Source organism: Microcebus murinus, chromosome 2 (assembly GCF_040939455.1).
Source record: "Microcebus murinus isolate Inina chromosome 2, M.murinus_Inina_mat1.0, whole genome shotgun sequence".
Classification (NCBI taxonomy): Eukaryota; Metazoa; Chordata; class Mammalia; order Primates; family Cheirogaleidae; genus Microcebus; species Microcebus murinus.
The window spans coordinates 19,642,139-19,669,539 of NC_134105.1; the positions used below are offsets into that span (position 1 = coordinate 19,642,139).

The 27,401-nt window shown below is 46.8% G+C and overlaps 1 protein-coding gene across 6 annotated transcripts; it reads left to right on the forward strand.

The window, feature by feature from the left end:
- Positions 1 to 1,076: 1,076 nt before the first annotated feature.
- Positions 1,077 to 27,003, forward strand: RCC1 (regulator of chromosome condensation 1). 6 transcript variants are annotated; one of them, XM_075995787.1, is made up of 13 exons: positions 1,093 to 1,166; positions 3,817 to 3,900; positions 10,243 to 10,374; positions 20,440 to 20,521; positions 21,100 to 21,192; positions 22,103 to 22,290; positions 22,471 to 22,650; positions 23,493 to 23,589; positions 23,703 to 23,825; positions 24,342 to 24,497; positions 24,735 to 24,854; positions 25,574 to 25,726; positions 26,697 to 27,003. In XM_075995787.1, exons 4-13 carry the CDS (start codon positions 20,449 to 20,451, stop codon positions 26,870 to 26,872), a joined length of 1,359 nt encoding a protein of 452 aa, XP_075851902.1. In that variant the 5' UTR covers positions 1,093 to 1,166; positions 3,817 to 3,900; positions 10,243 to 10,374; positions 20,440 to 20,448; the 3' UTR covers positions 26,873 to 27,003. The 6 variants fall into 6 exon arrangements, with proteins under 6 accessions (XP_012606225.2, XP_020136106.1, XP_075851902.1 ...); XM_075995784.1 differs by having other exon boundaries at positions 1,100 to 1,166; positions 3,814 to 3,900; XM_012750771.3 differs by lacking the exon at positions 3,817 to 3,900 and having other exon boundaries at positions 1,077 to 1,166.
- Positions 27,004 to 27,401: the final 398 nt, after the last annotated feature.

A 27,401-nucleotide genomic window follows, 5' to 3' on the forward strand; every position in this document is an offset into this window, starting at 1 on the left:
AGAGGAGCTGTGCTTCACCATTGGGCATTGACAATATTTAGTTGTGCATCCTTTAATTAGCAAAGAGCTGGTAAACTGACTTACTTGTTTGAACAAAGAGAGTTTGGATCTTTCTTGCACATGCCTGGAAAAATTTGGGGCATATTTGATGCCTTTTTATTTTTTTTTATTTTTTAACAGAAGGCAAACACATGTAAGATGCCTTTTTAAAAACTGCCCTTTGAACAGAAAAGCATGTTCTAATGTTAAAGACTTTTGATTCCTATGGAATTGGTTACAAGTTCAAATTTTCATGTCACCCCATGAGAGGTGAAAGATTACTCAGTCTTATGCCTCCAGTTAATTCCAGAAGGAGCTGAATGTTGCCAGCTATGGTCAATGCTTGTGAAGTGAAAGCTAGTCAATTTAGGTTTTTTTCCCATTCACAAGTACACCTGATTTCATAAGTAATTAAGTGACCAGTATAAAATGTGCGGAAACAAGCTATTATACATGTCACATGGGGGGTGTTTTGGTTTTGATATTTGTTTAATGTAATTATTTGTAATTTGCCTAACAACCTGTCTAAAGTATATTAAACCAGTGTTTACATGAATTAAAGATGGCTATGTGTGTTTCATTTATATATGGAAATAAATGCTGTGAGGTTTAGTTTGAATTGTACTGCTTATGAAAACTGCATGCAGCCTGATTGGTTCAACACTAAGAGTTGCTGTGATTCTAGTCTGTGATCAGCTTATGATGGCAATTGTTTGTTACCTGGGAAAATGCCTGTTAGGTGCTAAGCTCAGTAAGAACCTGGCTGTGATTTCCCTTAATAGGTTGGAAGGTATATATTAAGGCAGGCGCTTGCGGTGCATTTAAGGGTGTTCTTGCTGGACATGGTCTGGGTTGAACACAGAATTAGTTGCTATGCATATACCTATCTTAGTTTGCCACAACATATAGGAAAGCAGGACTGGGAGGTTTGGTGTAAATTCCACACTTGGTATATTGGTTAGTCTGGTGCTACCTCTGAGTAATGCAGTTGAACCTAAGAATTGGCCTGCCTCATGATGTGACAGAGTTGAGTCACAATGGAGGCCTTATCAAACACCTGGCACTGGCTGCCAATGTAGGAAACTAAGGCCCTGAAGGATGGGGACTAGTGGGAAACCATCTGGAAGGTAATGTTGGGTAGGGGCATGTGGAACAGCCTTTAGGCCATTTAGAAGTCACTGGGCACAGGCAGAAGGTTATGGGTAAAGTTGGATTTTGAGTGGTTAGTTGTGGCACTTGGCTTCCCTGTGGATGTCTTAAGAGCCTGGAGGATGATCGGCTAGGCCGGTGGCTCACACCTGTAATCGTAACTGGGTGGTCAAGGCTTGCAGATCATTTGAGCTCAGGAGTTCAAGACCAACCTGAGCAAGACCCGGTCTCTACTAAAAAAATTGAAATTAGTTAGACAACTTAAAAACAAAGAAAACTTAGCTAGGCATGAAGGTGCATGTCTGTAGTCCCAGCTACTCGGGAGGCTGAGGCAGGAGGATCTCCTGAGTTCAGGAGATTGCTGTGAGGTAGGCTGATGCCATGGCACTCTAGCCTGGGCAACAGTGAGACTGTCTCAAAAAAAGATGGTGTGTGAAGGTGGGAGCTGGTTAAATGGAAACCATCTCTGAAGTGTAAATGTTCAGTAATATGAATAGTAGCTTTCCCCCAACAAGCAGTGGAATTAAGAGTTTTCAACTCATTCTCAGGGTGGGATTGGGTAATACCAATGCTGGACAGAAATAACATGCATTTTTCACCTGACCTCCAAGTTGTAGTTTAAGAATTATGGCGGGGCGCAGCGGCTGATACCTGGAATCCTAGCACTCTGGGAGGCCTAGGTGGGTGGGAGGTCAGGAGTTCAGAACCAGCCTGAGGGCCCCGGGCGCAGTGGCTCACACCTGTAATCCTAGCACTCTGGGAGGCCGAGGCGGGCGGATTGATTGAGGTCAGGAGTTTGAAACCAGCCTGAGCAAGAGGGAGACCCCGTCTCTACTATAAATAGAAAGAAATTAATTGGCCAACTAATATAGAAAAAATTAGCCAGGCATAGTGGCACATGCCTGTAGTCCCAGCTACTCGGGAGGCTGAGGCAGCAGGATTGCTTGAGCCCAGGAGTTTGAGGTTGCTGTGAGCTAGGCTGACGCCTTAGCACTCACTCTAGCCTGGGCAACAAAGCGAGACTCTCAAAAAAAGAAAGCTGTCAGCAGGTGTTCTAAGTCCTACTCTACTAAACTTCTTGCAGCTTGCCTGCCTTCAGACTTTGTTTCCAAACAGGCCCTTTTGGTCTTTTTCTGCCTGTAGTCAGACAGTTATACTGGTTGTTGCCAAGCTTAGGAGTTAAGACTGCCTTGGGTTGATTGCTGATACTATGACTTGCTGTCCATGAGAACTTGGGTGAATCACTTAACCTCCCTGCCTTAATTTCCTCATCCATAGAATGAGGATGATAAAAGTACCTAACTCATGGGGTTGTAATGAAGATAAAATGAGTTAATATTTGTAAAACTTATAATCTCGAGCACATAAATACCGTGAACTTGTTAAATAACATTTTTATGCGACTTCTCAACAGAGTTGTTGTATCGAATACATTTTGTTGAATGAAAAAAGTCCACCACTATTCAATTATCTATTAAACCCTACCTTTTTAGAAGAGGAAAGGGGGAGATTGAGGAATTAGTAGCTCGCTCAACATCACCTAACTATATTAAGTAGCAGAACCAGGACTTGAACTACAAAGCCACATTATGATATACTACTAACTTTGAGCCAGGCACTGTGATGAGATTATATATACATTATTTCATCTAATCCTTCATGCACCTCTGTAAGGTAGGTGCTTTCTTTGGGCCTATTTGCTGATGAGGGAACAGGTTGGAGGACTTGAGAAACTTGCCCTAGTTATACTGCCAGAAAGTGGCAGAACATGCATCTGTGCCAAGGTCATTGACTATAGAACCAATATTCTACCTATATATCACACCTCAAGAAATATTAATATTTTCATCTGGCTTAAACCACTGGGTGTGGTGGCTCACACCTGTAAACTCAGCACTTTTGGAGGCTGAGGCAGGAGGATTACTTGAGGCCAGGAATTCAAGACCAGTCTGGGCAACATAGCTAAAGATCTCTACAAAAACTAAAAAAATTAGGGTGTAGTGGCATGTGCCTGTGGTCCTAGCTACTCAGGAGGCTGAGGCAGGAGGATTGCTTGAGCCCAGGAGTTCAAGGTTATGATGAGCTATGATTGTGCCACTGCACTCCAGCCTGGGTGGCAGAGCAAGACCTTGTCTTAAATAAACCACAGAACTTTTGTGTTAGTCTAGTGTAGTAAGCACTACACCATAAAAACTCAATTTCAGTTGCAATGAATTATAAACCTATGTGCCTAACTTTACTTGATTGTGTGGAAAATACTAAAGGAAGTAGGTACAGTTTCCTGAAGAGCAAGGGTCCTTTCCTGGCCACACTTTCCTGTTTCACCTCTTAGTGTCTTTGTGCATGTCTTTCCCATGCACAAAGACATGGATGGAACCCATATATTTTGTTTTTTTGTTGTTGTTTGTTTTTGTTTTTTTGAGACAGAGTCTCACTTTGTTGCCCGGGCTAGAGTGAGTGCCATGGCATCAGCCTAGCTCACAGCAACCTCAATCTCCTGGGCTCAAGCGATCCTACTGACTCAGTCTCCCGAGTAGCTGGGACTACAGGCATGCACCACCATGCCCGGCTAATTTTTTGTATATATATTTTTAGTTGGTCAATTAATTTCTTTCTATTTTTTAGTAGATACGGGGTCTTGCTCAGGCTGGTTCGAACTCCTGACCTCGAGCAATCCACCCGCCTCGGCCTCCCAGAGTGCTAGGATTACAGGTATGAGCCATCACACCCGGCCATATATTTTGATAGTACTCTAAATTTGATGAAGATTTACCATGGGGTAGGCATTCTCTAATCCTCATTACAGCCCTATAATAATAGTCCCTGATGCAGGGACTATTATTCAATCTATTTGCTAGATAAGGAAAACAATCAAGATTAGGTTATTTATTTAAGGTCATACAGAATAGGATTTGAAGGTCTGTTGGTCTCTAGAGCCTGAACTCTTAACCATCATTCTCACCTCCCTTTCCCCCACTTAGCACATGAATGGGATCACTGGCCCTTGAAGGTAGGACTGGAACCTTGAGAATTCCTCATGATCGTTAGTATTCCCATCTGATTATTTTCTATTTGACATCGATCTAGCCTACTAGTTGGAGGATCCTCAAGGACAGGGACTGCAGGCCAGGTGCAGTGGCTCAGAGCTGTAATCCTAGCACTCTGAGAGGCCAAGGAGGGAGGATTTCTTGAGCTCAGGAGTTCGAGACCATCCTGAGCAAAAGTGAGGATTTAAAAAATAGAAAAATTAGCCATGCATCATGACACACACCTGTAGTCCCAGCTACTCAGGAGGCTGAGACAGGAGGATAGCTTGAGCCCAGGAGTTTGAGGTTGCAGTGAGCTAGGATGACGCCACTGCACTCTACCCCGGGGGCAACAGAGCAAGACTCCAGGTCAAAAAAAAAAAAAGGACAGGAACTACATATGTAATTCAGTATTTAGTACTGTGCATGACATGTAGCAAGCACTGATGACTATTGTTTTGCTGTTTTCTGTTTCATTGATTTCTGTCTCAATCTTTATTATTTCCTTTCTTTTTATTTTGGGGTTAGTTTTATTTTCTTTTTCTAGTTTCTTAAGGTAGAAGCTGAGATCATTGATTTGAGACTTTTCTTTGTTTCTAATATAGGCATCTACTGCTACAAATTTCTTCCAAATACTGTTTTAACAATATTCCCCAAATTCTGGAGTGTTGTATTTTCATTTTAATTCAGTTCAAAAATATTTTCAAGTTCCCTTTTGATTTCATCTTTAATCTATGGGCTGCTTTACTTTTTAAATATTTGAGAATTTTTGAAAGATTTTTCTGTTACTTTAGTTCCATTTTAGTCTGAATATATGCTTTGTATATCTTAAATCCTATCAAATTTACCAAGACTTGTTCTATGACCTAGAATATGGTCTATCTTGATAAATGTTTCAAATACATTTAAAAATAATGGGTACTTTGCTGTTGTTTTAAAGAAAACAAGGTGGAATGTGAAGAAAGGTGAAATGTTCTATAAATGTCAGTTCAAATTGGGTGAAAGTGTTAAGTCTACTGTGTCCTTGCTAGTTTCCTACCTACTTGCTCTATCAATTTTTGAGTGGATACCAAAATCAGCAACTATAATTGTGGATTTGCCTATTTCTCCTAGCAGTTTTTGCTTCACATATTTTGAAGCTCTGTTTTAATTGCATATATGTTTAGGATTATGCTTCTTGATTGAACTCCATTAAATATTCTTTGCTTTGAATGTCTATTAATATAGCCACACCATTGCTTGATATTTGATGATGCTAGAAAAAATATACACACACGCACATATATAATCACTCTGGCTTGCTTGCTTTCTTTTCTTTTTTTTTCCTTTTTTTGTTGTTGAGACAGGGTCTCACTCTGTTGCCCTGAGTAGAGTGCCGTGGCATCAGCCTAGCTCACAGCAACCTCAAACTCCTGGGCTCAAGCAATGCTACTGCCTCAGATTCCCAAGTAGCTGGACTACAGGCATGTGCCACCATGCCCAGCTAATTTTTTCTATATATTTTTAGTTGGCCAATTAATTTCTTTCTATTTTTAGTAGATATGGGGTCTCGCTCTTGCTCAGGCTGGTTTCGAACTCCTGACCTTGAGCTATCCACCGGCCTCAGCCTCCCAGAGTGCTAGGATTACAGGCGTGAGCCACTGTGCCCGGCCGCTAATTGTTTTCTTTTGATCTCATTTGGGTTTTTTGGTCCTCCTTTTCTAGTATCTTTCTCTCATTTCATTTCATGGCTTACTAGCTATATCTCTTTATTATTTTCGTGTTTGCTTTAGGGTTTATAGTATACATCCTTAATTTATGATAGTCTACATTTAATTGATATTATACCACTTGACTTATTATAGTGTAGGAACCTTAAAATCGAGTAATTTCATTTCTCACCCTACAGTCTTTGACATTGTTGTCATGTATTTTACTTTGATATATGTTATAAAACCCAAAATATCTCTTTTGATTCGTGTCAATATAAATTTTTAAAACCCCACAGGACATGATTACAGTCACCCCTCTCTATCTGTGGGTTCCACATCCTTGAATTCAACAAACTGCAGATCAGATCAAATGTGGAACCTGAGGATACAGAGGCAGAGAGTCGACTGTATTTTTAATAAAACAGGCAATTATCTTTTTTAAACTTTCTAAAAATAAAAAATATTATATATTTACCCATATAGTTAAATTTCTAGTGTTCTTCATTCATTTGTGTAGATCCAAATTCTCATCTGATATCACTTTCCTTTAATGCAAAGGTTTTCCTTTAACATTTCTTTTAGTATGGGTCTGTTGGTCATCAGTTCTTTCAGCTTTAGTATGTCTGAAAATATCCTAATTTCACCTTCACTTTTGAAAGATATTTTTGCTACATATACTTTACTGGATATAATTTTGCTGGGATACTTTAAAGATATTGCTCCAGTGTCATCTTGTTGGCATCGTATCCTTGTCTTGTTCCTTTGTATATAACATGTCTTTTCTCTGACTGCTTTTGAGATTTTCTACTTATCACTGCTTTTGAGAAATTTAATGATGACATACCTTGTAGTTTTCCTTTTGTTTCTTGTGCTTTGCTTTCCTTGAGCTTCTTAGATCTTGTGGTAGTCAGGGTTCTCCAGAGAAACAGAACCAACAGGATGTGTGGATGGATGAATGGATGAGTAGATAGAGTTTAAGGAACCGGCTCACAGGATTATAGGAGCTGGCAAATCCAAATCTGCAGGGCAGGCTGGAAATTCCAGCAAAAGTTTTTTATTTTATTTTATATTTTTCTTTTCTTTTTGTCATACTTCTCATCTCCAGAATCCAGCAAGAGTTGATGTTACAATCTTGGGCCAGAAAACAGTTTTTTTATTTTATTCTATTTTTTTTTAGTTGTCCAATTAATTTCTTTCTATTTTTAGTAGAGACAGGGTCTCGCTCTTGCTCAGGCTGGTTTCAAACTCCTGACCTTGAGCGATTCTCCTACCTCGGCCTCCCAGAGTGCTAGGATTATAGGAATGAGCCACTGTGCCCAGCCCAGAAAACAGTTTTGCTAAGAATTCCTTCTTTTATTTTTTTTTTATTTTATTTTATTGTTTTTCTTTTGAGACAGAGTCTCACTTTGTTTCCCAGGCTATAGTGAGTGCCGTGACGTCAGCCTAGCTCACAGCAACCTCAAACTCCTGGGTTCAAGCAATCCTCCTGCCTCAGCCTCCCAAGTAGCTGGGACTACAGGCATGCGCCACCATGCCTGGCTAATTTTTTCTATATATATATTAGTTGGCCAATTAATTTCTTTCTATTTATAGTAGAGATGGGGTCTCTCTCTTGCTCAGGCTAGTTTCGAACTCCTGACCTCGAGCAATCCCCCCCCCTCGGGCTCCCAGAGTGCTAGGATTACAGGCGTGAGCCACTGCACCCAGCCTCTGTCCTTCATTTTCGATAGTTTCTGTTGCTAAGTCTTCAAGTTCACTAATCATTTCTTCTGCAATATCCAATCTATTTTTTTCTTTTCTTTTCTTTTTTTTTTGAGATAGTGTCTCACTTTGTTGCCCAGGCTAGAGTGAGTGCCGTGGTGTCAGCCTAGCTCACAGCAACCTCAATCTCCTGGGCTCAAGCGTCCTACTGTCTCAGCCTCCCAAATAGCAGGGACTACAGGCATGCGCCACCATGCCCGGCTAATTTTTTTGTATATATATTTTTTAGTTAGTCAATTAATTTCTTTCTACTTTTAGTAGAGACAGGGTCTGGCTCAGGCTGGTTTCAAACTCCTGACCTCAAGCAATCTGCCCACCTCGGCCCCCCAGAGTGCTATGATTACAGGCATGAGCCACCACGCCTGGCCATCCAATCTATTTCTCTCTCTCTCTCATTTTTTCTAGAATCTAGACATTTTTACAGAGACCAATCTATTTTTAATCCCATCCTTACAGTATCATCTTCGATATATATATATATATATATATTTTTTTTTTTTTTTTTTTGAGACAGTGTCTCACTCTGTTGCCCAGGCTAGAGTGAGTGCCGTGGCATCAGCCTAGCTCACAGCAACCTCAAACTCCTGGGCTCAAGCAATCCTACTGCCTCAGCCTCCTGAGTAGCTGGGACTACAAGCATGCCCCACCATGTCCGGCTAATTTTTTCTATATATATTAGTTGGCCAATTAATTTCTATTTATAGTAGAGACGGCGTCTCGCTCTTGCTCAGGCTAGTTTCAAACTCCTGACCTTGAGCTTATCTTTTTTTTGTTTGTTTGTTTAGGAACCAAGTTTTCTGCTAATTGAGCTTATCTTTGATATTATAATTTTCATGTGGAAAAGTTCACTTTCAGACTTTTATGTCTTCCATGTCTCTCTTTTTTTTTTTTTTTTTTTTGAGATAGAGTTTCACTCTCTTGCCTGGGCTAGAATGCTGTGGTGTAGCCTAGCTCACAGCAACCTCAAACTCATGGGCTCAAGTGATCCTCCTGCCTCAGCCTCCCAGGTAGCTGGGACTACAGGCACACGCCACCGTGCCTAGCTAATTTTTTTCTATTTTAAGTTGTTTGGCTAATTTCTTTCTATTTATAGTAGAGACGGGGTCTCGCTCTTACTCAGGCTGGTCTCAAACTCCTGAGTTCAAGCAATCCTCCTACCTCGGCCTCCCAGAGTGCTAGGATTACAGGTGTGAGCCACCACACCCATCTCTGCTTTTTGAACATACAGAACACAGTTAACAATAGTTGTTGTAATGTCCTTCACTTCTATCATCTGGGTCAGGTTTAATTAATTGTTCTCTTTTTTAGAGTTCACATTCAATAAGTAAAACAATGATAGGGTGCAAAAAAATTAAAATCAATATTTTGGTTGAGAGAAGAAAAAGATAAGTAGGGCCACTAAAGACTTCATGGAGGAGGTAGAGACTGAACTGGGTCTTTTTCTTTTTTTGAGACAGAGTCTTGCTCTGTTGCCCAGGCTAGAGTGAGTGCCATGGCATCAGCCTAGCTCACAGCAACCTCAAACTCCTGGGCTCAAGCGATTCTCCTGTCTCAGCCTCCTGAGTAGCTGGGACTACAGGCATGCACCACCATGCCTGGCTAATTTTTTCTATATATATTCGTTGGCTAATTAATTTCTTTCTATTTATAGTACAGACGGGGTCTCACTCTTGTTCAGGCTGGTTTCGAACTCCTGACCTTGAGCAATCTGCCCACCTCGGCCTCCCAGAGTGCTAGGATTACAGGTGTGAGCCACCGTGCCCGGTCTCTTAGCTGAATTCTTGATGTATTTTAAGACCCAGTTCAAGGCCAGGTGCGGTGGCTCATGCCTGTAATCCTAGCACTCTGGGAGGCCGAGGCCGGTGGATTGCTTGAGGTCAGGAGATCTAAACCAGCCTGAGCAAGAGTGAGACCCCATCTCTACTAAAAATTGAAAGAAATTAATTGGCCAACTAATATATATAGAAAAAATTAGCCGGGCATGGTGGTGCATGCCTGTAGTCCCAGCTACTCGGGAGGCTGAGGCAGAAGGATCACTTGAGCCCAGGAGTTTGAGGTTGCTGTGAGCTAGGCTGACACCATGGCACTCTAGCCAGGGCAACAGAGTGAGACTCTGTCTCAAAAAAGAAAAAAGAAAAGAAGTCAAGGTTTGAACCTGTACTTTTCAGAGAGCCCTAACCTTGGCTGGAATGATATAGTAGGTGAATGGAGTCTAGAACCCTAGAAAAGTCCTGAGTTTTATTTTGGACTCTTAGTTTAAGGTGTTGGGTCTTCTGGGTAGAGATGTAGAACTGCAACTGGGAGTGGAGCTCAGAACCAGCCCAGATGGACTGACCTGTCAGTTCAAACGTTTTGGCCTAGCCCTGAACAAGAGTTCAGGTCTCCTTCCACCACCCGTGTGATGACCCAGAAAACTTGCTTAAGCTCTTTGAACCTCATTGTTCTTATTTCCCAATCATCATGAGGTTTTTGTGAGGAACAGATGAGCTCCTGGACATGAATGTGTTTCTGTAGTTAAAATAGAGGGTTTTACAAAATAGGCAATAATAATAATCACTTTTTATAATTACATTAAGCCACGTGAATGAGTAAGATCTTGGAGAAGACAGCAGAGAGATTAAAGATCCCAGGGTTACAACTTGGAGAAGTTTCACAGTATATCATCCAAAAGAGGAATACAAGATGGAGGCAGAAGTAAATTTGGAGAGGTAAGAAACTCTGAAGACAGGGAAGTGCTCTGGGGTGGGTTCTGCATAGTAGAAGAAATTCAGCTTGCGAAACATGCATCAAAAGTGTCCCTCTAGAGTTCAGGTAGTTCCGGTGCGATACGATGACTTTCAGAGTCAGAATCCACATTGAATGGAGAAAATACCTTCTGCAGAGGGTGCTAGACACAATCCCCAGACACAATGAAATGGCCTGAGAGGTCACCTCATTTGAGCACAGGTCATCCCTGTGCTCAAATCCCTTCTGTAGTTCCCTTCAGTTGCCTCAGGAAAGAGGCCAGACTCCCTAGACACCCAAGACCCTGTCACACTCAGGGGTAGCTCTAGTCTACTTGGCAGTTTTCCACGACCTCCCTGAGTTCTCATGGCTCCCTGTCATTGCAGGGCCGCTTCTCCTAGGATGCCCTGCCATTAACTTGGAAAGCCATTCCTAAGTCCCAAGCTGAGTTAGATGACCCTATGTGTACCCTTGTCATAGCCCTGTGTGGTTGCTGATAATTTGATTTCTCATTCTCCACGGAGACCCTCTTTTGAGGGCAGGGAAAATCAGTATCTTTTTTATCTGTACAGACCCTACCGCACCATATTTTCCTAAACAAAACCAGATTCAAGTAATCTTTCTGATTGTCCGTCCTTTTGTCCTGATTTGGGGTTTCCAAAATACACAACCACTATACCCAGGACAGAGGAGCTTGGCCCAGAGCTCCCTAGCCAGGGAGCATGCCACTTGCACTTCCCTGGGTGGCCGCCAGGAGCCGCTGGGCTCTTTGTTTTCCTTTCTCGCCCGGGGTCGGGGCCGGAGGCCTGCAGAGCGCATGCTCTGGGGCAGTTCGCGGCCCGGCCGGCGAGCGCTGGAGTTCCTGGTGGCCGTCCTGCACCGAGGTAGGTCGCGCCTGTGACCCACGGAGGGTCTGGGCGGAAGGCAGCGCGCGGGGCGGCCACAGCCGGAGCACTGGCTGGTCCGCGGCGGGCCGAGGTCGTTGTCGGCTCTCGCCTGTGTCGCGCGGCGCCGGCCCCACGTGAAGCGGGCGGCAGGAAGGCGCGGCGCGGGTGCGCGAGCCCCCGGCCTCGCGGGGCGCCCGGGCTGCGGGCCCGGCCCCGCCTCGCCGGAGCTGGGGCAGTGCGCCCCTCTGCCGCCGCGCTCTTACGCCGCCCCTCGGCGCCCGCGCAGGCGGGAGATTCAAACGGCCCGAGCGCGGCGGGCGGTGCGCGCGGCCGCGGTGACCTCGCCAGCCCCGGCGCGCAGACCTGCGCGGCTCGCGGGCTGGGGCGGCCGCCCGGGCGGGGACTGCGTTTCTGCAGCAGGGAGGTGGTTTTGTCCGGCAATCGTTTGGAGAAAGCGGTTTGCAGAGCAGGGAGGGAACCCTATGCGGGAGAGGGTGTGCTTTGGGAGCTCCAGGGTGGGTGGCGAGGGGGGTCCTCTGCAGGGAAAGAAACCTCAGCGTCAACAGGCACCCAGATGACGACTTTTGACGAGTTGGTGCGGTGTGCCGTGAACTCCGCATCAGCTCAGTCTGTCAGCAAATTATTTGCTGGCTGTCTATTCCGTGTCGCTCTTGCAGGACTTGGGGACAGTGGTGAGAACGGCGGGCCCCGATTGGCCTTTATGGTACTCCGGGACTCCTTGGGGAGACCTCATGTGACCCGCTGTTATGGTCCAGCCCCCATCCTTGCCTTGGTGTGATCACCAAAGTATGCACTTGGAGCCTGGGGCGATGCTGCAGGCCAGTCATTCATTCATCAGATATTAATTGAACTCCGACCACGAGTGACTTGTGTGCCCTAGCAGAAGTTGAGTGTGTGGAGTGTTACGGGATGGTTTTCCAGTGAGGTGACGCTTGAACGGGGTTTTGAAGGACCAGTTATTCAGGCAGCCTGGGGGTGGTGCGGTTAGGGTTGATCCAGGCAGAGGGCGCAGCACAAGCAAAGGCAGGGAGGTATAGGTGAGTGTTGTGGTCCGGGATACCCCAGATTTTTTAGTGACTGGAGGAGGATAGTAACAAGATACAGCAAGGGCTGGTGTGCAAGGCCAAGGGACACTGGGTAAGGTGGGGGGCGGGGAAGGTTTCACCCAAGCGGGGCATCAGAGTGGAGCTTAAAGAGATGAATTGGGAGTTCGTTTTTCATGAGTTTTGAAGCTCATGTTTCAAAGACATCCCAAGAGCAGGAATCCTGTTCTGTTCATCTTTGCAACTTCTAGTCAGGTGCCTTTGAGCGACCCACTCAATCCCTCTGAGATTAGTTTCCTTATCTGTAAAATGAAAGTAAGAAGCATGTGGGGAATGTCTAACATCTGGTGGAAGCCGTGGCCCCTTTATGGGAGAAATGAATGCACAGGCCCAGGCACGGCTTGTACACGGAGGTGTGGGGGGATCCCGGTGAGGAACTCCTGGTGTGAAATATACCAGCTCTGTGCCTGGCATAACAGCAGTTCAGCAAATGTTTGTTGACACATGTGCCTTCTCCTCCCTTCCCTCCTGGGGACCTTCTACACAAAGACATTCTTCAGCTTCTGAGTCTGGCTGGCAAGTTCTGCCACTGGCTTGGGGGAGGGAGGGGACAGCTGCTGTGCCTGTCTCCCTTTGCAGAAATGAAGCTGTGGTGAGGTCACAGGGGGTCATAGCAGGAGCACCAAGCTCCTGGTGGACTGTCTAGTCTGGTGTGCCTACCCCCTTCCTTCAACAAGTAAGGAAACTGAGGTGGAGTGAGGCTGCTCTGACCCTGCTGGATGTGGTCAGGAAACCTGGGATTTCATCCCACCTCTGTATGGCCTGGGGCACCTTCCCTGAGCCTCTTCTCAACTGTAAACCTGGGGTGATCACCCCCCACCACCACCACCAGGAGGACGGGTATGAGCATTTTAGAAGAGGCTGACACACCATGAGTGCCTGTTAGTGGAAGTTGACACAGTATCTGACTTTTATTTGTGACTGTATCTCACTCTTCTCCCAGATTTTAAGCTCCTTGAACATGGAAGCCATGTTGAGGCTGCAGGGGCTAGAACACAAGGACAAAAGAGGACTTGATTCCCGTCCCAGATATTCACGGCTGGACAAGAGACACACCCAGGGCAGTTAGGGAGTCTGTACAAAGGACTAAATTGTGCAGAGGATAGGCAGGTCTCGCGCACAGGGCTCCACCTTTTAGAAGGTAGCCTCTCCTCCCCTCTGCCCAGTGCAGGGCCTAGAACAGGTGAAGAATCTGGGGCAAAAGAGAACTTATGTCTGTAGGGCTGAGCCAGTGCTCTCTCCACTGTAGCAGGGAGTTGTACCCAGTGTCCTTCCCCATACTTTTCAGTGGATCTGTCATGTAGCCTCCCTCAGGCCCTAGTTGCCTCAGTGTTTCTTCTCTAGTCTCACCATCCTCTCTCAGCTGGCTTCTGTTCTCTGCTCCTTGTACTTGGCTGAGCTCATGGGGGTGCTGGGGGGCCTGCTCAGGCTGCCTTCGTCCCTGCCTGGATCATGGTCTGCCTTTACCTGACCTGTTCATTTTCCTTTTTTTTTTTTTTAAATCAATTTGATATACCTGGGTTCTTTTTCTGGCTCTCCTTTACTTGCTGTGTGAACTTAGGCAAATAAAGTTACCTTTCTGAGCCTCAGTTTCCTTAACTGTGCAATAGGAGTGATAGTGCCCCCTTCTTTAGCTTGTCAAGAGAAGTAAAAGGTTTTGCATATGGAAGACACTATGAGTGGCCAGTGCCCCCAAGGGGCTCGTATTTTAGGAAGTAGAGTGGTATAGTTGTTAGGCATGTAAATTAAAAGTCATGATCCAAATGCCTGTCCCAGTTTCTCTGGGAGAGAATGATTAGTTTAGGATGGGAGGAGGGTTCAGAGAAGGTTTACCAGAGGAGGTGACTTTGAGACAGGAGTAGAAGCTTTTCCAGTGGGATAAGGAATGGGAAGGGCATTCGAGCTAAAGAGATGCAAAGGGCGTGGAGAGAAGACAGTTAGCAGTCCAGCCTGGTGTGACTGACAAATTGTGGGAAGAGAAGGGAGGATGGGACAGATGAGGAATGAAGCAAGACATTCTGTCAGTACCAGACCCTGGCGGCCTCTGGTATTAGGCTGAGAAATGTGGGCTTTATCAACTGGGCAGAAGGAACGACGAAGGAGTCTGAGCAGGCAAGCAGCTTATGTCAAGTTTGAGGTTTGGAAAGATCATGAATGACCTAGGGAATGAGATGGGGTGGGAAGCAGGAAGATCAGAGACAAGACGCAGTCTTTTTTTTTTTTTTAATTTTGTGTTTTCTTTTTTTTATCCTTTTTTTTTCTATTCTGCACCAATGGGGACAAGATTGCTAGGTGCAGTCTTTCCTAGGGGAGGAAGTAGGCAGAATCAATTTCTTGTAACACTCAAGGGCACCAGCTCTGGAGTCTGACTAACTTGGTTGAGATCTTGGCTTCCTCTTCTAAAACTTTGGCAAGATACTTCACCTCAGTTTTCTCATCTGTAGAGTGGGAGTGTTGTGGCCAGCTTGCAATGAGATGCTCCAGGACATTAGCCAACAGGTGGCTAAGGTGATGTTGACTGGGTCAGCTCCGGTGCACAATGACAGATTTTTTTGTTAGTGCCCCCATGGTACCAGCCACCTCACATAGCCCTTCTTGTCTGACGACATTCCAGGCTCTGCTCACAGGTCATTCCAGCATCAACACCAGACTTGCTGACATAATTCTGTTTTCTGGCTTTTCACTTGACTTCTTGTTTGAGTACTTTTCCATGCTACTACACTCCCCTGGGCCCAGCTAACTGCTATAGATCCTTGTGATGAGTTGATGGGATATTTGCCGTGGAGCACAGCCATCTACCTAAAACAAGAGGATATCTGTTATATCCCACACCTCTAACCCATCTAACTTTGCCTACCTAACATCCTTTCTCGGATGGCTCCCAAGCACTTTGGACTTAATGAAAACACCTGGTAAAATGAGGCTCCAGGCCTCGCCTGTCCTGTTGGTTCCACAGTGTTCTCCATCTCACTAAATGGAAGTCTACCATCCACCTAGTTATTTAAGCCCAAGCCTGGGTGTCCTTGCGTTTGTCCAAGCTCATGGGAGATCCTGGACAGGTCAGCCAGGGATCCCCCATATTTTTATTATGATCAAGTTATTCCTGATTTTTTTCCCCCTTCCTCATTCCCTACATCTAATCCACCAGCAAATCTAGTCTGTCTCCTAAATTGATCTATTTCATATACTTTTCTCTGTTGCCTCAGAGCAAATCAAGTCACTATCATCTCTCACTTGGTTGCCTGCAATAGTCTCCTAAAAAGTCTGCCTGTTTCCACTCTAGTCCTTTCCATTTTCTTCTTCTTTTTTTTTTTTTTTTTTTTTTAAGACAGTCTCACTCTGTTGCCCTGGCTAGAGTGCCGTGGCATCAGCCTAGCTCACAGCAACCTCAAACTCCTGGGCTCAAGCGATCCTACTGCCTCAGCCTCCCGAGTAGCTGGGACTACAGGCATTCACCACCATGCCCAGCTAACTTTTTCTATATATATTTTTAGTTGGCCAATTAAATTTCTTTCTATTTTTAGTAGACACAGGGTCTCGCTCTTGCTTGGGCTGTGGGCTGGTTTCAGACTCCTGACCTTGAGCGATCCTGCCTCGGCCTCCCAGAGTGCTAGGATTACAGGCGTGAGCCACCGCACCTGGCCTCCATTTTCTTTACAGTAGCCAGAACAATTTTTTAAAATGCAAATCTCGGCAGTGCTCAATGGTTTACACCTGTAATCCCAGCACTTTGGGAGGTGGGGGAGGAAGGATCGCTTGAGCCCAGGAGTTTGAGGTTGCAGTAAGCTATGGTGACACCACTGTACTCCAGCCCAGGCAACAGAGTGAGACTTGTCCCCCAAAAGTAAATTAATTAAATGCAAATCTCATGAAAACATTCTTCTACCTAAAACTTTTCAGTATTTTCCCTACAAGGCTTGGGTGATCCAGCCCCTGCCTGCTTTGTCCCGTTTGACTGACCACCGCAACCCGAGCTCCACTGGCCTCCCTGGGCTCCTAAACACACTGCACTGTTGGCTGGGATGTTTTCCCCTGGTCTTCCCTTCTTATATTTCAGGTGTTAATTTAAATGCTACCTCCCTGACCACTCTCTTCCCCTATCCCAAGTTATTCTCTTTTTGTTTTTATTGTGATAAAACATATAACAAAAATTTACCATTTTAAACATTTGTAAGTGTACAGTTTTGTGGCATTAAGTATATTCACATTGTTGTGCAAACCCAAGTTATTCTCTTGTCATATCACATGGTACAAGCTGTAATAATTTTGGCTTTTTTCTTTCTTACTAGAATGTAAGCTCCATGAGATTAAGGAGAGGATTAGTCTCCTTTTTCCTTGCTCAACCTCCTGGCCCAAAGCCAAGCAGTAGTAGTAAACACTCAGTAAATATTTATGGGATGAATGAATGAATACTGCCATATACTGAATACTTGCTGTGTGATTGGCACTGTGAAGTCCTTTACAAACATTTCATTCAGTCTATTTTTTTTTTTTTGAGACAGAGTCTCGCTTTGTTGTCCAGGCTAGAGTGAGTGCCATGGCGGCAGCCTAGCTCACAGCAACCTCAAACTCCTGGGCTCAAGCGATCCTGCTGCCTCAGCCTCCTGAGTAGCTGGGACTACAGGCATGCGCCACCATGCCCGGCTAACTTTTTATATATATATCAGTTGGCCAATTAATTTCTTTCTATTTTATAGTAGAGACGGAGTCTCGCTCTTGCTCAGGCTGGTTTTGAACTCCTGACCTTGAGCAATCCGCCCACCTCGGCCTCCCAGAGAGCTAGGATTACAGGCGCGAGCCACCGCGCCAGGCCTTCATTCAGTCTTGATGACAGGCTTGAGAAGTAGTCATTGCCTCCCCTTTTACAGATGAAGATACAGCTCAGAGAGGTTAAGGCTGCTGGCCAGCCAAGGTGACAAGGATAGGGGTGAGCAAGCCACAGCCCTGGAAGGCAAACCCAATTCCCTCTCATCCCAAAGAACATGCATTTTTAGTGTAAGGAGAGGTGTCTCTCCTTTTTTTAATATTTATTTAAATTTTTACTCGTGGACAAGGTTCTGGGGCTCCAAGAGAGGGGGCCCCAGAAGTCGCCCTAGGAGAGGGGTCTCAAAGAGGCAGGTTGGAGGGGAGGAGTCCCACCTCTGGGAGGAAAAAGTTGGATGAAGTTCAGAACTGCCATCTCATCAGAGTCAGAACCCGGCCAGTCCCAACCTGCAGAAGCTCAGCCTATACAGGCTTGGCAGGATTCTAGGTCCTTGGTTACTTTCCCATCTTTAGTACTTTGTTCTCCTGCCCCAGGGTAACCAGCATAAAAGTGCTTGGTCTTGTGCTTATGTCCCATGGAGGGGAGAGCTGGAGAGGCTGCGGCTCTTAGGGGAAGGAATGAATGAGGCAGGAAGTGCTGGGATGGCCCACAGCCAGGACTGAGAAGGGCTCTTGGAGTTCTCCTTCCATTTGTATCCTTAGGTAGTAGCGTCTTTGTCCCTCATCTAATAAATGAAGAAGAGGTGGCTTAGATTAGATCTCTGCTTCCCAGATTGGGCTGTGCCTGAGTATTGCCTAGGGCAGGCTCTAGACACTGTACTAACACCAGTATTGATTTATTGAGCACTTACTATGTAAGAATTTTCACATTATTAGCTCACTTAAAATCCTACACATCCTACAAAGGTATAAGTACCATTATCCCCATTTTACTGAGGAGGAAACTGAATGATAAAGAGATTAAATGACTGCCCAAGGTCAGCTGGAAAGTAGTTCAGATTCTGGCTCCAGAGGCTATGCCCTTGACCACCACATGCTAGACCACTTCTGCATCTGGATAGCTGCAAAGCACAGGGTCATTCCAGAAGGTTCACAGACTAGAGTTTGGAAGCCCCAGGCTTAGGCAGCTTGACTGTTTTTAATTTATTTTATTTTGTATATTTTTTTTGTTGTTGTTGGGACAAAGTCTCACTTTGTTGCCCAGGCTAGAGTGAGTGTCGTGGCATCAGCCTAGCTCACAGCAACCTTAAACTCCTGGGCTCAAGCAATCCTGCTGCCTCAGCCTCTCGAGTAGCTGGGACTACAGGCATGTGCCACCATGCCCGGCTAATTTTTATATATATATATATATATATATATTAGTTTGCCAATTAATTTCTTTCTATTTATAGTAGAGATGGGGTCTCGCTCTTGCTCAGGGTGGTTTCGAACTCCTGACCTCGAGCAGTCCACCCGCCTCGGCCTCCCAGAGTGCTAGGATTACAGGCGTAAGCCACTTGGCCCGGCCTATTTTGTATTTTTTGAGACAGTCTCACTGTGTTGCCCAGGCTAGAGTGCCATGGCATCAGCCTAGCTCACAGCAACCGCAAACTCCTGGGCTGAAGCAATCCTTCTGCTTCAGCCTCCCAAGTAGCTGGGACTACAGGCATGTGCCACTATGCACAGCTAATTTTTTCTATATATTTTTAGTTGGCCAATTAATTTCTTTTTATTTTTTAGTGGAAACGGGGTCTCGCTCTTGCTCAGGCTGGTCTCGAGCTCCTGAGCTTGAGCAATCCACCTTCCTCGGCCTCCCAGACTGCTAGGATTACAGGCGTGAGCCACCGTGCCCAGCCTACTTTGGTTTCATTTAATGAAAACAGCTTTTCCCCTCTCTGATCATAACAATAATGCATCACCAAAGTTATGGTGGTTATCTCAAGGTTGGAGAGAGTTATGAGGGATGGTTCACTTAATGTTATTCCTCAATGTTTTAATTTTTTTTTAAAGCAGACTAAAGAATTTGAAAACACATGTTAATGCTCCTTGTCAAACATCTTAGATATTAATAATATAGGAAGGTATAAAGAAAAAAGCAAAAATTGTCCATAATCCCATTTTCTAGAGGTTACCATTGTTAATATTGCATATATTTTCTTCCACTCATTTATCTACACATATTTTTATGTGTGTAATGCCTTTTTTTTTTTTCAAAAATGAGATGATGGACTGTTTTTCAATCTGCTTGTTTATTTATTTATTTATTTATTTTTTTTTTTTTTGAGACAGAGTCTCGCTTTGTTGCCCAGGCTAGAGTGAGTGCCGTGGCGTCAGCCTAGCTCACAGCAACCTCAAACTCCTGGGCTCGAGTGATCCTTCTGCCTCAGCCTCCCGGGTAGCTGGGACTACAGGCATGCGCCACCATGCCCGGCTAATTTTTTGTATATATATCAGTTGGCCAATTAATTTCTTTCTATTTATAGTAGAGACGGGGTCTCGCTCTTGCTCAGGCTGGTTTTGAACTCCTGACCTTGAGCAATCCGCCCGCCTCGGCCTCCCAAGAGCTAGGATTACAGGCGTGAGCCACAGCGCCCGGCCTAATCTGCTTGTTTAACTTGGCAATGGTGATACTTTCATCCCTGAAAGTATCACTTATAATGGCTTCATACTGTTCTATCATGAATATACCATATATTATTATCTAACTAGTCCACTACTATTGAGCACATGGGTTGCTCTGTTTTTCTTGTTTTTTATAATGTTATAAAGAATACAGTAGAGAATATTTGCAGAACTTAATCTGTGGGTGCATGCATTATTCTGTTCTCGGGATAAATTTTGGAAAGTTGAATTGCTGGCAATTCCTCTTTGCTTTTTTTTTGAGACAGTGTCTCGCTTTGTTGTCCAGGCTAGAGTGAGTGCCATGGTGTCAGCCTAGCTCACAGCAACCTCAAACTCCTAGGCTTAAGCAATCCTCCTGCCTCAGCCTCTCAAGTAGCTGGGACTACAGGCATGCGCCACCATGCCCGGCTAATTTTTTCTATATATATTTATTGGCCAATTAATTTCTTTCTATTTATAGTAGAGGTGGGGTCTCGCTCAGGCTGTTTTTGAACTCCTGACCTCAAGCAATCCGCCCACCTTGGCCTCCCAGAGTGCTAGGATTACAGGCGTGAGCCACCGAGCCCGACCCTCTTTGCTTTTTTTTTAGGTGTTTTTTTTTTTTTTGATAAATATTGCCAATTAGGAAAATGTTTGCCATTTCTGACACGTAGTATTTGACTGGGTTTTTCAGGACGCAAAAATGCCACCCAAGCGCATAGCTAAGAAAAGATCACCCCCAGAAGATGCCATCCCCAAAATCAAGAAGGTGAAGGGTAAGTTGGCCTTCTCCTCTTTCTGGGTTGGGTGCCAGCAGCCTCTTGGAGCCCTGAGAATCTGGGACTGGAATCCTTCCTCCCTGACTGTTGAAGCTGAGGGGCTTGGATGACCAGGGACGCCACCTAGCTGAAGGGTTTCCCATAGCTCATTGAATCCCACCCTTGGGGAATCAGAAAGGGGCCGAGACTCATCTAAAAGGCAGTACTGGCAAAAAAAACTAGGTCCTAGAGCTTTGCCCTGGGCAGTAATGCATTATGGTTAGGACCACTGACTTCCAGAAGTGAGTTCAAGTCCTGGCTCTGCCACTTTCTAGCTGTGTAACCATGGTTGAGTCACTTAACCTATCTGAGTATGGATTATCCACTTCATAAAATAAAGGAGAGAGCAGCACCAACCTCTGTGGGCTGTTATGAGGATTAAATGGGATAATGTCCTGGCGGCATTTAAGGGAGGTGGCTGTGGCTTCCTCTCATCTGGGACCCTGGAGGAGGACAGGGAGGAGAGAAGGAAGAGCCACCCCAGGCTGGGAGGAGGGAGTGTGGACCCAAGCTCAGACAGTGTCTGTCTTTTGCAGGCGCGAGGGCTGCTACCTCCCGCCGCGTTCCTGGCGCCCGCTCCCGCCAAGGTGCCTGCGGGCCGAGCCCTCCTCACCAGAAAACTCGACCAGGTGGCTCCCTGCCCAGGGCACCCTCTGCGCAGCCGCAGCGGCCCTGGCAGCTGTGGCCACACCCCCGGGGGGAGGGGCTGGACACCATTGGCTGTCCGGGGCCACGGGCGGCCTTCATTGGCCAGCAGAAGGCCCAATGCGGCCCACTGGTTGGTGCCTACCTGTCTGCAGGTGGCTCTGTCCGCTCTCACTCCTGCCCTTTCCTCTTCAGCTGCTGGTCCACTGCCGGAGAGGGGAGGAAGGGGATGGTTTTCTTCTGTGAATATGTCCAGGAGTTGAAAATGACAGCCCGGGGGTAGAGAAGGCCTAGGTTGGAGGTTGAGGACTGTGCTCTGACCCAGATGGTCTCCCTTGGTTTCAGGGCAAACCCAGCTAATTAGCTTTATGACCCTGGGAAGGTTACTGAACTTCTAGGAGGCTCCGTTTCCTTCCATATAAATTGGGATCCTAAATAACAAAAGTCTTAAGCATAATTTGAGAGATCACAAAGCAATTTAGAAGTAGGAGAGTAAAGCAGTCAGTAAAGTGTAGACATTATTATCTGACTGCTGGTGCCATGGCTCTTTACTAATAACTTACAGCTAATTAGGAAAACCATCTTATGTCCTCACTGTCCTCTTACCCTCCCAACCACGATTCACTGGACAGTATTGAATGTCTCCTTGTTTCCATTTCCTCCCTCTCACATTAATGTGTTCAGTTTTTAATTTTCACAAAAACCCTACGAGATGGGAACTTTTGTTATCCCCATTTCACAGATGAGGAAACTTAGGCTTGGAAGGGGTCACACTGGTGGTCTGTGGCAGAGCAGGGGCTTGAACCCAGGTCTGTGTGATCCCAGAGCCCATGAACTGACCTCTCCTCTCTGCTGTCATCCTGCACACTCAGGGCTGTCTTCTTTACCCCTCAGTCTCACACAGGTCCCACAGCACAGAACCAGGCTTGGTGCTGACACTGGGCCAGGGTGACGTGGGCCAGCTGGGGTTAGGTGAGAATGTGATGGAGAGGAAGAGGCCAGCCATGGTGTCCATTCCAGAGGATATCGTTCAGGCGGAGGCTGGGGGCATGCACACCGTGTGTCTAAGCAAAAATGGCCAGGTAGGTTGTGGGGGTTGGCACAGGATTGGACAAGGCCTGGGGTCGGGGGATTGGGGCAGAACCTTTGAGCCACACATGTTTTGCTGTGGAGATGGGGCTGGCTGGCCAAGCAGGGAGTGGCCTAAACAGGAATGAGCTGAGAGGCCAGACCTTGCACTAATGGGGGTATCCTCGGCACAGGTCTACTCCTTCGGCTGCAATGACGAGGGTGCCCTGGGAAGGGACACATCAGTTGAGGGCTCAGAGACGGTCCCTGGGAAAGTGGAACTGCAAGAGAAGGTGGTACAGGTGTCAGCAGGAGACAGTCACACAGCAGCCCTCACTGAGGACGGCCGTGTCTTCCTCTGGGGCTCCTTCCGGGTAAGGCTGGGTCTGGAAGACTGCATGGGGCCTGGCAAGTGGAATTAACTGATGGGGCCCCAAAGATACTCCACCTCCATGCCCCCACTGTACTTACTGTTGAGGAGATGAAAGCCCACAGGTAGAGCTGAGGCCCGACCCAGGTCACTGGCTGCTTCCTTAACTCTGGCATTATGAAGTGTATTTCCTAGGCAAGGAATAGGTCAAGGATGCTCCCGGGTTGAGGCTGATCCAGGAAGCCTGCTGTCCTCGCCCATCTCCCTGCCTTCAGCGTCCCCCTCACCTTTCCAGCCCTCTTCCACCCTTCCCAGAGAGTTGGGTGGGCAGGGAGGCAGGGATGATCACACCTCAGATATCTCAGAGTTTCCAAGGCAGGGGAGTGTAGTTTAAAAAACAGATTCAGCATTAAAATTGTTTTGGAACTTTAGCATTTAATTTATTTTGAAATGTCAAAAATAAAGGAATCTGATGAGGTATTTCCTCATCAGGGCTATTTGTAAAAATTTTTATGGAGAATTTCAAACTCATATGAAAGTAATCAGAATAATTGAACTCCCATCTACTTGCCACACAGCTTCAACAATTATCAGCATGTGGCCAGACTTGTTTATTTCCACTCCCATCCACTACCCCACTCCTTGGTTATTTTAATGCAAATCCCAGACCACATAGGATTTCATTCATAAATGTTTCAGAATGTAGCCTGGCTCCTGTGTGCCTCTCCATACCCAGCTAGTACCATTGCCCTTCACCAGACAGCTCTGTGGCTGCCTGCCAGTCTGGATTAGACTGGTACAGAGCAGGCAGGACTGGCCAGTAAGTGCTCCGTCCCTCCCTTTTAGGACAATAACGGTGTAATCGGGCTGTTGGAACCCATGAAGAAGAGCATGGTGCCTGTACAGGTGCAGCTGGAAGCTCCTGTGGTGAAGGTAGCCTCAGGTGAGTCTGGGGGCACTTGCTGTGGGCAGGAGACCGAGAACCCCGTTCTGAGGCTGGCCCAGCCTTGGGCTTTATAGACAAGCCCTGCATCACTGCCTTGCTTTCACCCTCAGGAAATGACCACTTGGTGATGCTCACAGTTGACGGTGACCTCTACACCTTGGGCTGCGGGGAGCAGGGCCAGCTGGGCCGCGTGCCTGAGTTATTTGCCAACCGTGGTGGCCGGCAGGGCCTTGGTAGGTGACTTTGATACCTCCAGCAGGTCAAGTTGGCAAGCCACACCCCGACAAAGACCAAAGGCAGGAGGGATTCTCTGTGTTCCAGCTTGCATCAGGTGGACCTGCAGTGTTGGTTAAGAACTCAGACTTTGGAGACAGACGACCTTGGGTTTGAATCCTGGTTCTGCCACTTACTAGCTGTGGGACTCTGAACATAGTTTCTTCACCCCTAAACCTACCTACCTCCAAACCCACTTCATTAGGTTGTTGTGAAGTTAAATGGATTTATTAGAAGAATGTCTGGCACATGGTAGGTTCCATGTAAATGTTACCTGTAGTGGCTGTGGGACTCTGAGCAAGACACTTGTATTCTCTTGACCCCAGTTTCCTCTTCTATACAATCGGGATAAGAGTCCCTGCTTAGCTTCCCTCCAAGGGCTTTTGTAATGCAACGGAAACAGACTCAGTGGCAGAGAGAAAAGAGGCCAGGTGTGTCTGTCTGTCACTAACCATGACTTCCTCTTCTGCCTACAGAGCGACTCCTGGTCCCTAAGTGTGTGATGTTGAAATCCAGGGGAAGCCGAGGCCATGTGAAATTCCAGGATGCCTTCTGTGGTGCCTATTTTACCTTCGCCATCTCCCGTGAGGGCCACGTATATGGCTTTGGCCTCTCGAACTACCATCAGCTTGGTAAGTCCCAAGCTCAGCATCAGGCATGAGCAGCAATTTGGTTTCCAGTCCTGGCTCTACCAGTCATTCATTGTGCACCCTTTGAAGGGTCATCTAACTCCTCAGAGCCATAGTTTTGTCACCTGTAAAGTGAGAATATCCATCTCCTGATGGGGGTGGCCTCACTGCGTGGAGCTTGAGAAGGGCAGCTCCCAGAACACCATCACCCTGACAGATCTATTCTCGCCTTTCCCCCAGGAACTCAAGGCACAGAATCTTGCTTCATACCCCAGAACCTAACATCCTTCAAGAATTCCACCAAGTCCTGGGTGGGCTTCTCTGGTGGCCAGCACCATACAGTCTGCATGGATTCAGAAGGTAGGGCCTCCAGGTTCTTCTCTAGGTTGGGGGTGGAGTGTTCCCTTGGCCCAGGCCTAGCCAGATTCCTGAGACCCTGGTGCTTGGAACTGGGACCTATTCATGGGCTGTGCCAAACATGGGTCCATGAGGGTCACCCTCTTCCCCTCAGAGTCCTGGTTCCCTTCCAAGTGTGAGTTCAAAGGGGCCCTATGGGAGGCTGGGCGCGGTGGCTCACGCCTGTAATCCTAGCACTCTGGAAGGCCGAGGTGGGCGGATCGCTCAAGGTCAGGAGTTCGAAACCAGCCTGAGCAAGAGCGAGACCCCATCTCTACTGAAAAAATAGAAAGAAATTAATTGACCAACTAAAAATATATTGAAAAAATTAGCTGGGCATGGTGGCGCATGCCTGTAGTCCCAGCTACTTGGGAGGCTGAGGCAGAAGGATCGCTTGAGCCCAGGAGTTTGAGGTTACTGTGAGCTAGGCGGATGCCACGGCACTCTAGCCCAGGCAACAGAGTGAGACTCTGTCTCAAAAAACAAACAAACAAACAAAAGGGCCCTATATGGAGGTTCTCCTAGGCCTCCCCCAGAACTGGGAAGAGACACTGCAGACCTTCTTCTGATGGCCCTGGGCATGGGGACAAGCTCCCTTGGACTTGGGGACTCACCTGGCCTATCGCCCATTTTGCCTGGAACACACCCTCCGCTACTGCTCATCTCTCTCCTTCCTCCCACAGGGAAAGCGTACAGCCTGGGCCGGGCTGAGTACGGGCGGCTGGGCCTTGGGGAGGGTGCTGAGGAGAAGAGCATACCCACCCTCATCTCCAGGCTGCCCACCGTCTCCTCGGTGGCTTGTGGCGCCTCTGTGGGGTACGCTGTGACCAAAGATGGTGAGTGGGGCTCCCACGCTCGGTCTGGTGGGGGTCTGGGTGTGGTGACTCTTACCAAACTTCCCAGCAGGCTATAATGTCCACCATCAGGTGGAGCTGACGTGCAGAGTGGTGTTTGTGATGGCATTTGCTCCTGATTCTCACAAGCTCTGGCTTTGTTTACTCATTTTATGTTTTATCAAAGTATTTTAATAACAGTGGTTATATTGTTCTGCAGAGGAGAAAAACAGCAAAGAGCGACACAGGGAGGCAATGGGACCTGCAGCGAGGTTTCCAGGTTCCTAACCCCAGGCTTCTCTGCACTCTCCTTTGCAGCCACCCCTTTCCGTACCAGCTTGTGTGTGCCAGCTTTCCAGGGAGTTGCACTTAGAATCACTTAGAATCGTATCAGGAAAAACAAGGCTCAGTAGTCAGGATCCTGGCGAGCATAGCAGAGGAGGATGTGAACAAGTGGCTTCCACAGCCTGAGTGGGTCAGGGGGGCTGCTGTGGAGATTCTTTAGAAGTCTGTGGCTGGCAAAGGTCGTCGATCTGAGAATATCTGGAAAGACTTCTTGAGGAAGTGGAGCTTGCACTGCACCTCAAAGGTTCAGTCCTTTGTGAAAAGCAAAGGGTGATGCCCCAAGTAGAAGAAGATCTAGCACAGTCTCAGAGGGGGCTGGTCCTGAGAACAGGGTGGCATAGGGCCTGAGGGAGCAGCCAGTTATGGGGGACCTTGAATGCCATGCCTAGGAGCAGGGAGAAACCTTTGGCAATGTGTAAGGACTGTGGTCTCTGGTTTACAAAGTTCTTTTTTATCCATCATCTCCTTGGCATCTCCCAACTTCCCTAAACTCTCTAAGAGGCTGGGACCTTGTCAGGCTGCTATTGGCCAAGGCCACAATTCACCCCCATGTCCCAGGTTTCTCATGCTACAAAAAGGTGGGGCTAGATGTCCTGAAGATAGCTGTCCCTGTTTCTCTCCCTTGCAGGTCGTGTTTTTGCCTGGGGCATGGGCACCAACTACCAGCTGGGCACAGGGCAGGATGAGGACGCCTGGAGCCCTGTGGAGATGACGGGCAAACAGCTGGAGAACCGTGTGGTCCTATCTGTCTCCAGTGGGGGCCAGCATACAGTCTTACTAGTCAAGAACAAGGACCAGAGCTGATGAAGCCTCTGTGGGCCTGGCCCCCATAGCATCCCCCACAGAATAGGGAAGATTCCAGCAGGCTCTCCCCAGCCCTGAACACTGTGTCATCTGCCTTTTTCCCATCAGCAGAACAGAATCCTTTTCCTCTTTTTCTTCCTCCTTTTTGGAATCATCCTGGGACCTGCAGGATGATGGGGGGATGGATGGGAGGTTTCTCAGAAGGAATATTGCTCACCAGGGAGCTATGTGGTTTGACTTTTGCTCCCATTTCCCTACCTTCCATGTTCCTGGCTGGCCCTGGCTTTACCTACCAGGAAACCAAAACTTCCTTGCTTGGGAGTTTGGTGCCCACACTCTGAGAAGTTGGGTCTCCATCAAGCTCCACTCTAGTCATGTGCCCCTTTCCTGTTCCTAACAATCCACTGGCAGACAAATGGTATGGTCATCAGACCAGCTGTCATGAACCCATGCCTGAAGGAATCTGGGGAAAAGGCAGGGCTGCACAGCCAGGGAAACCCAAGCCAGATTTTTGGCTCTGATTAAGTGT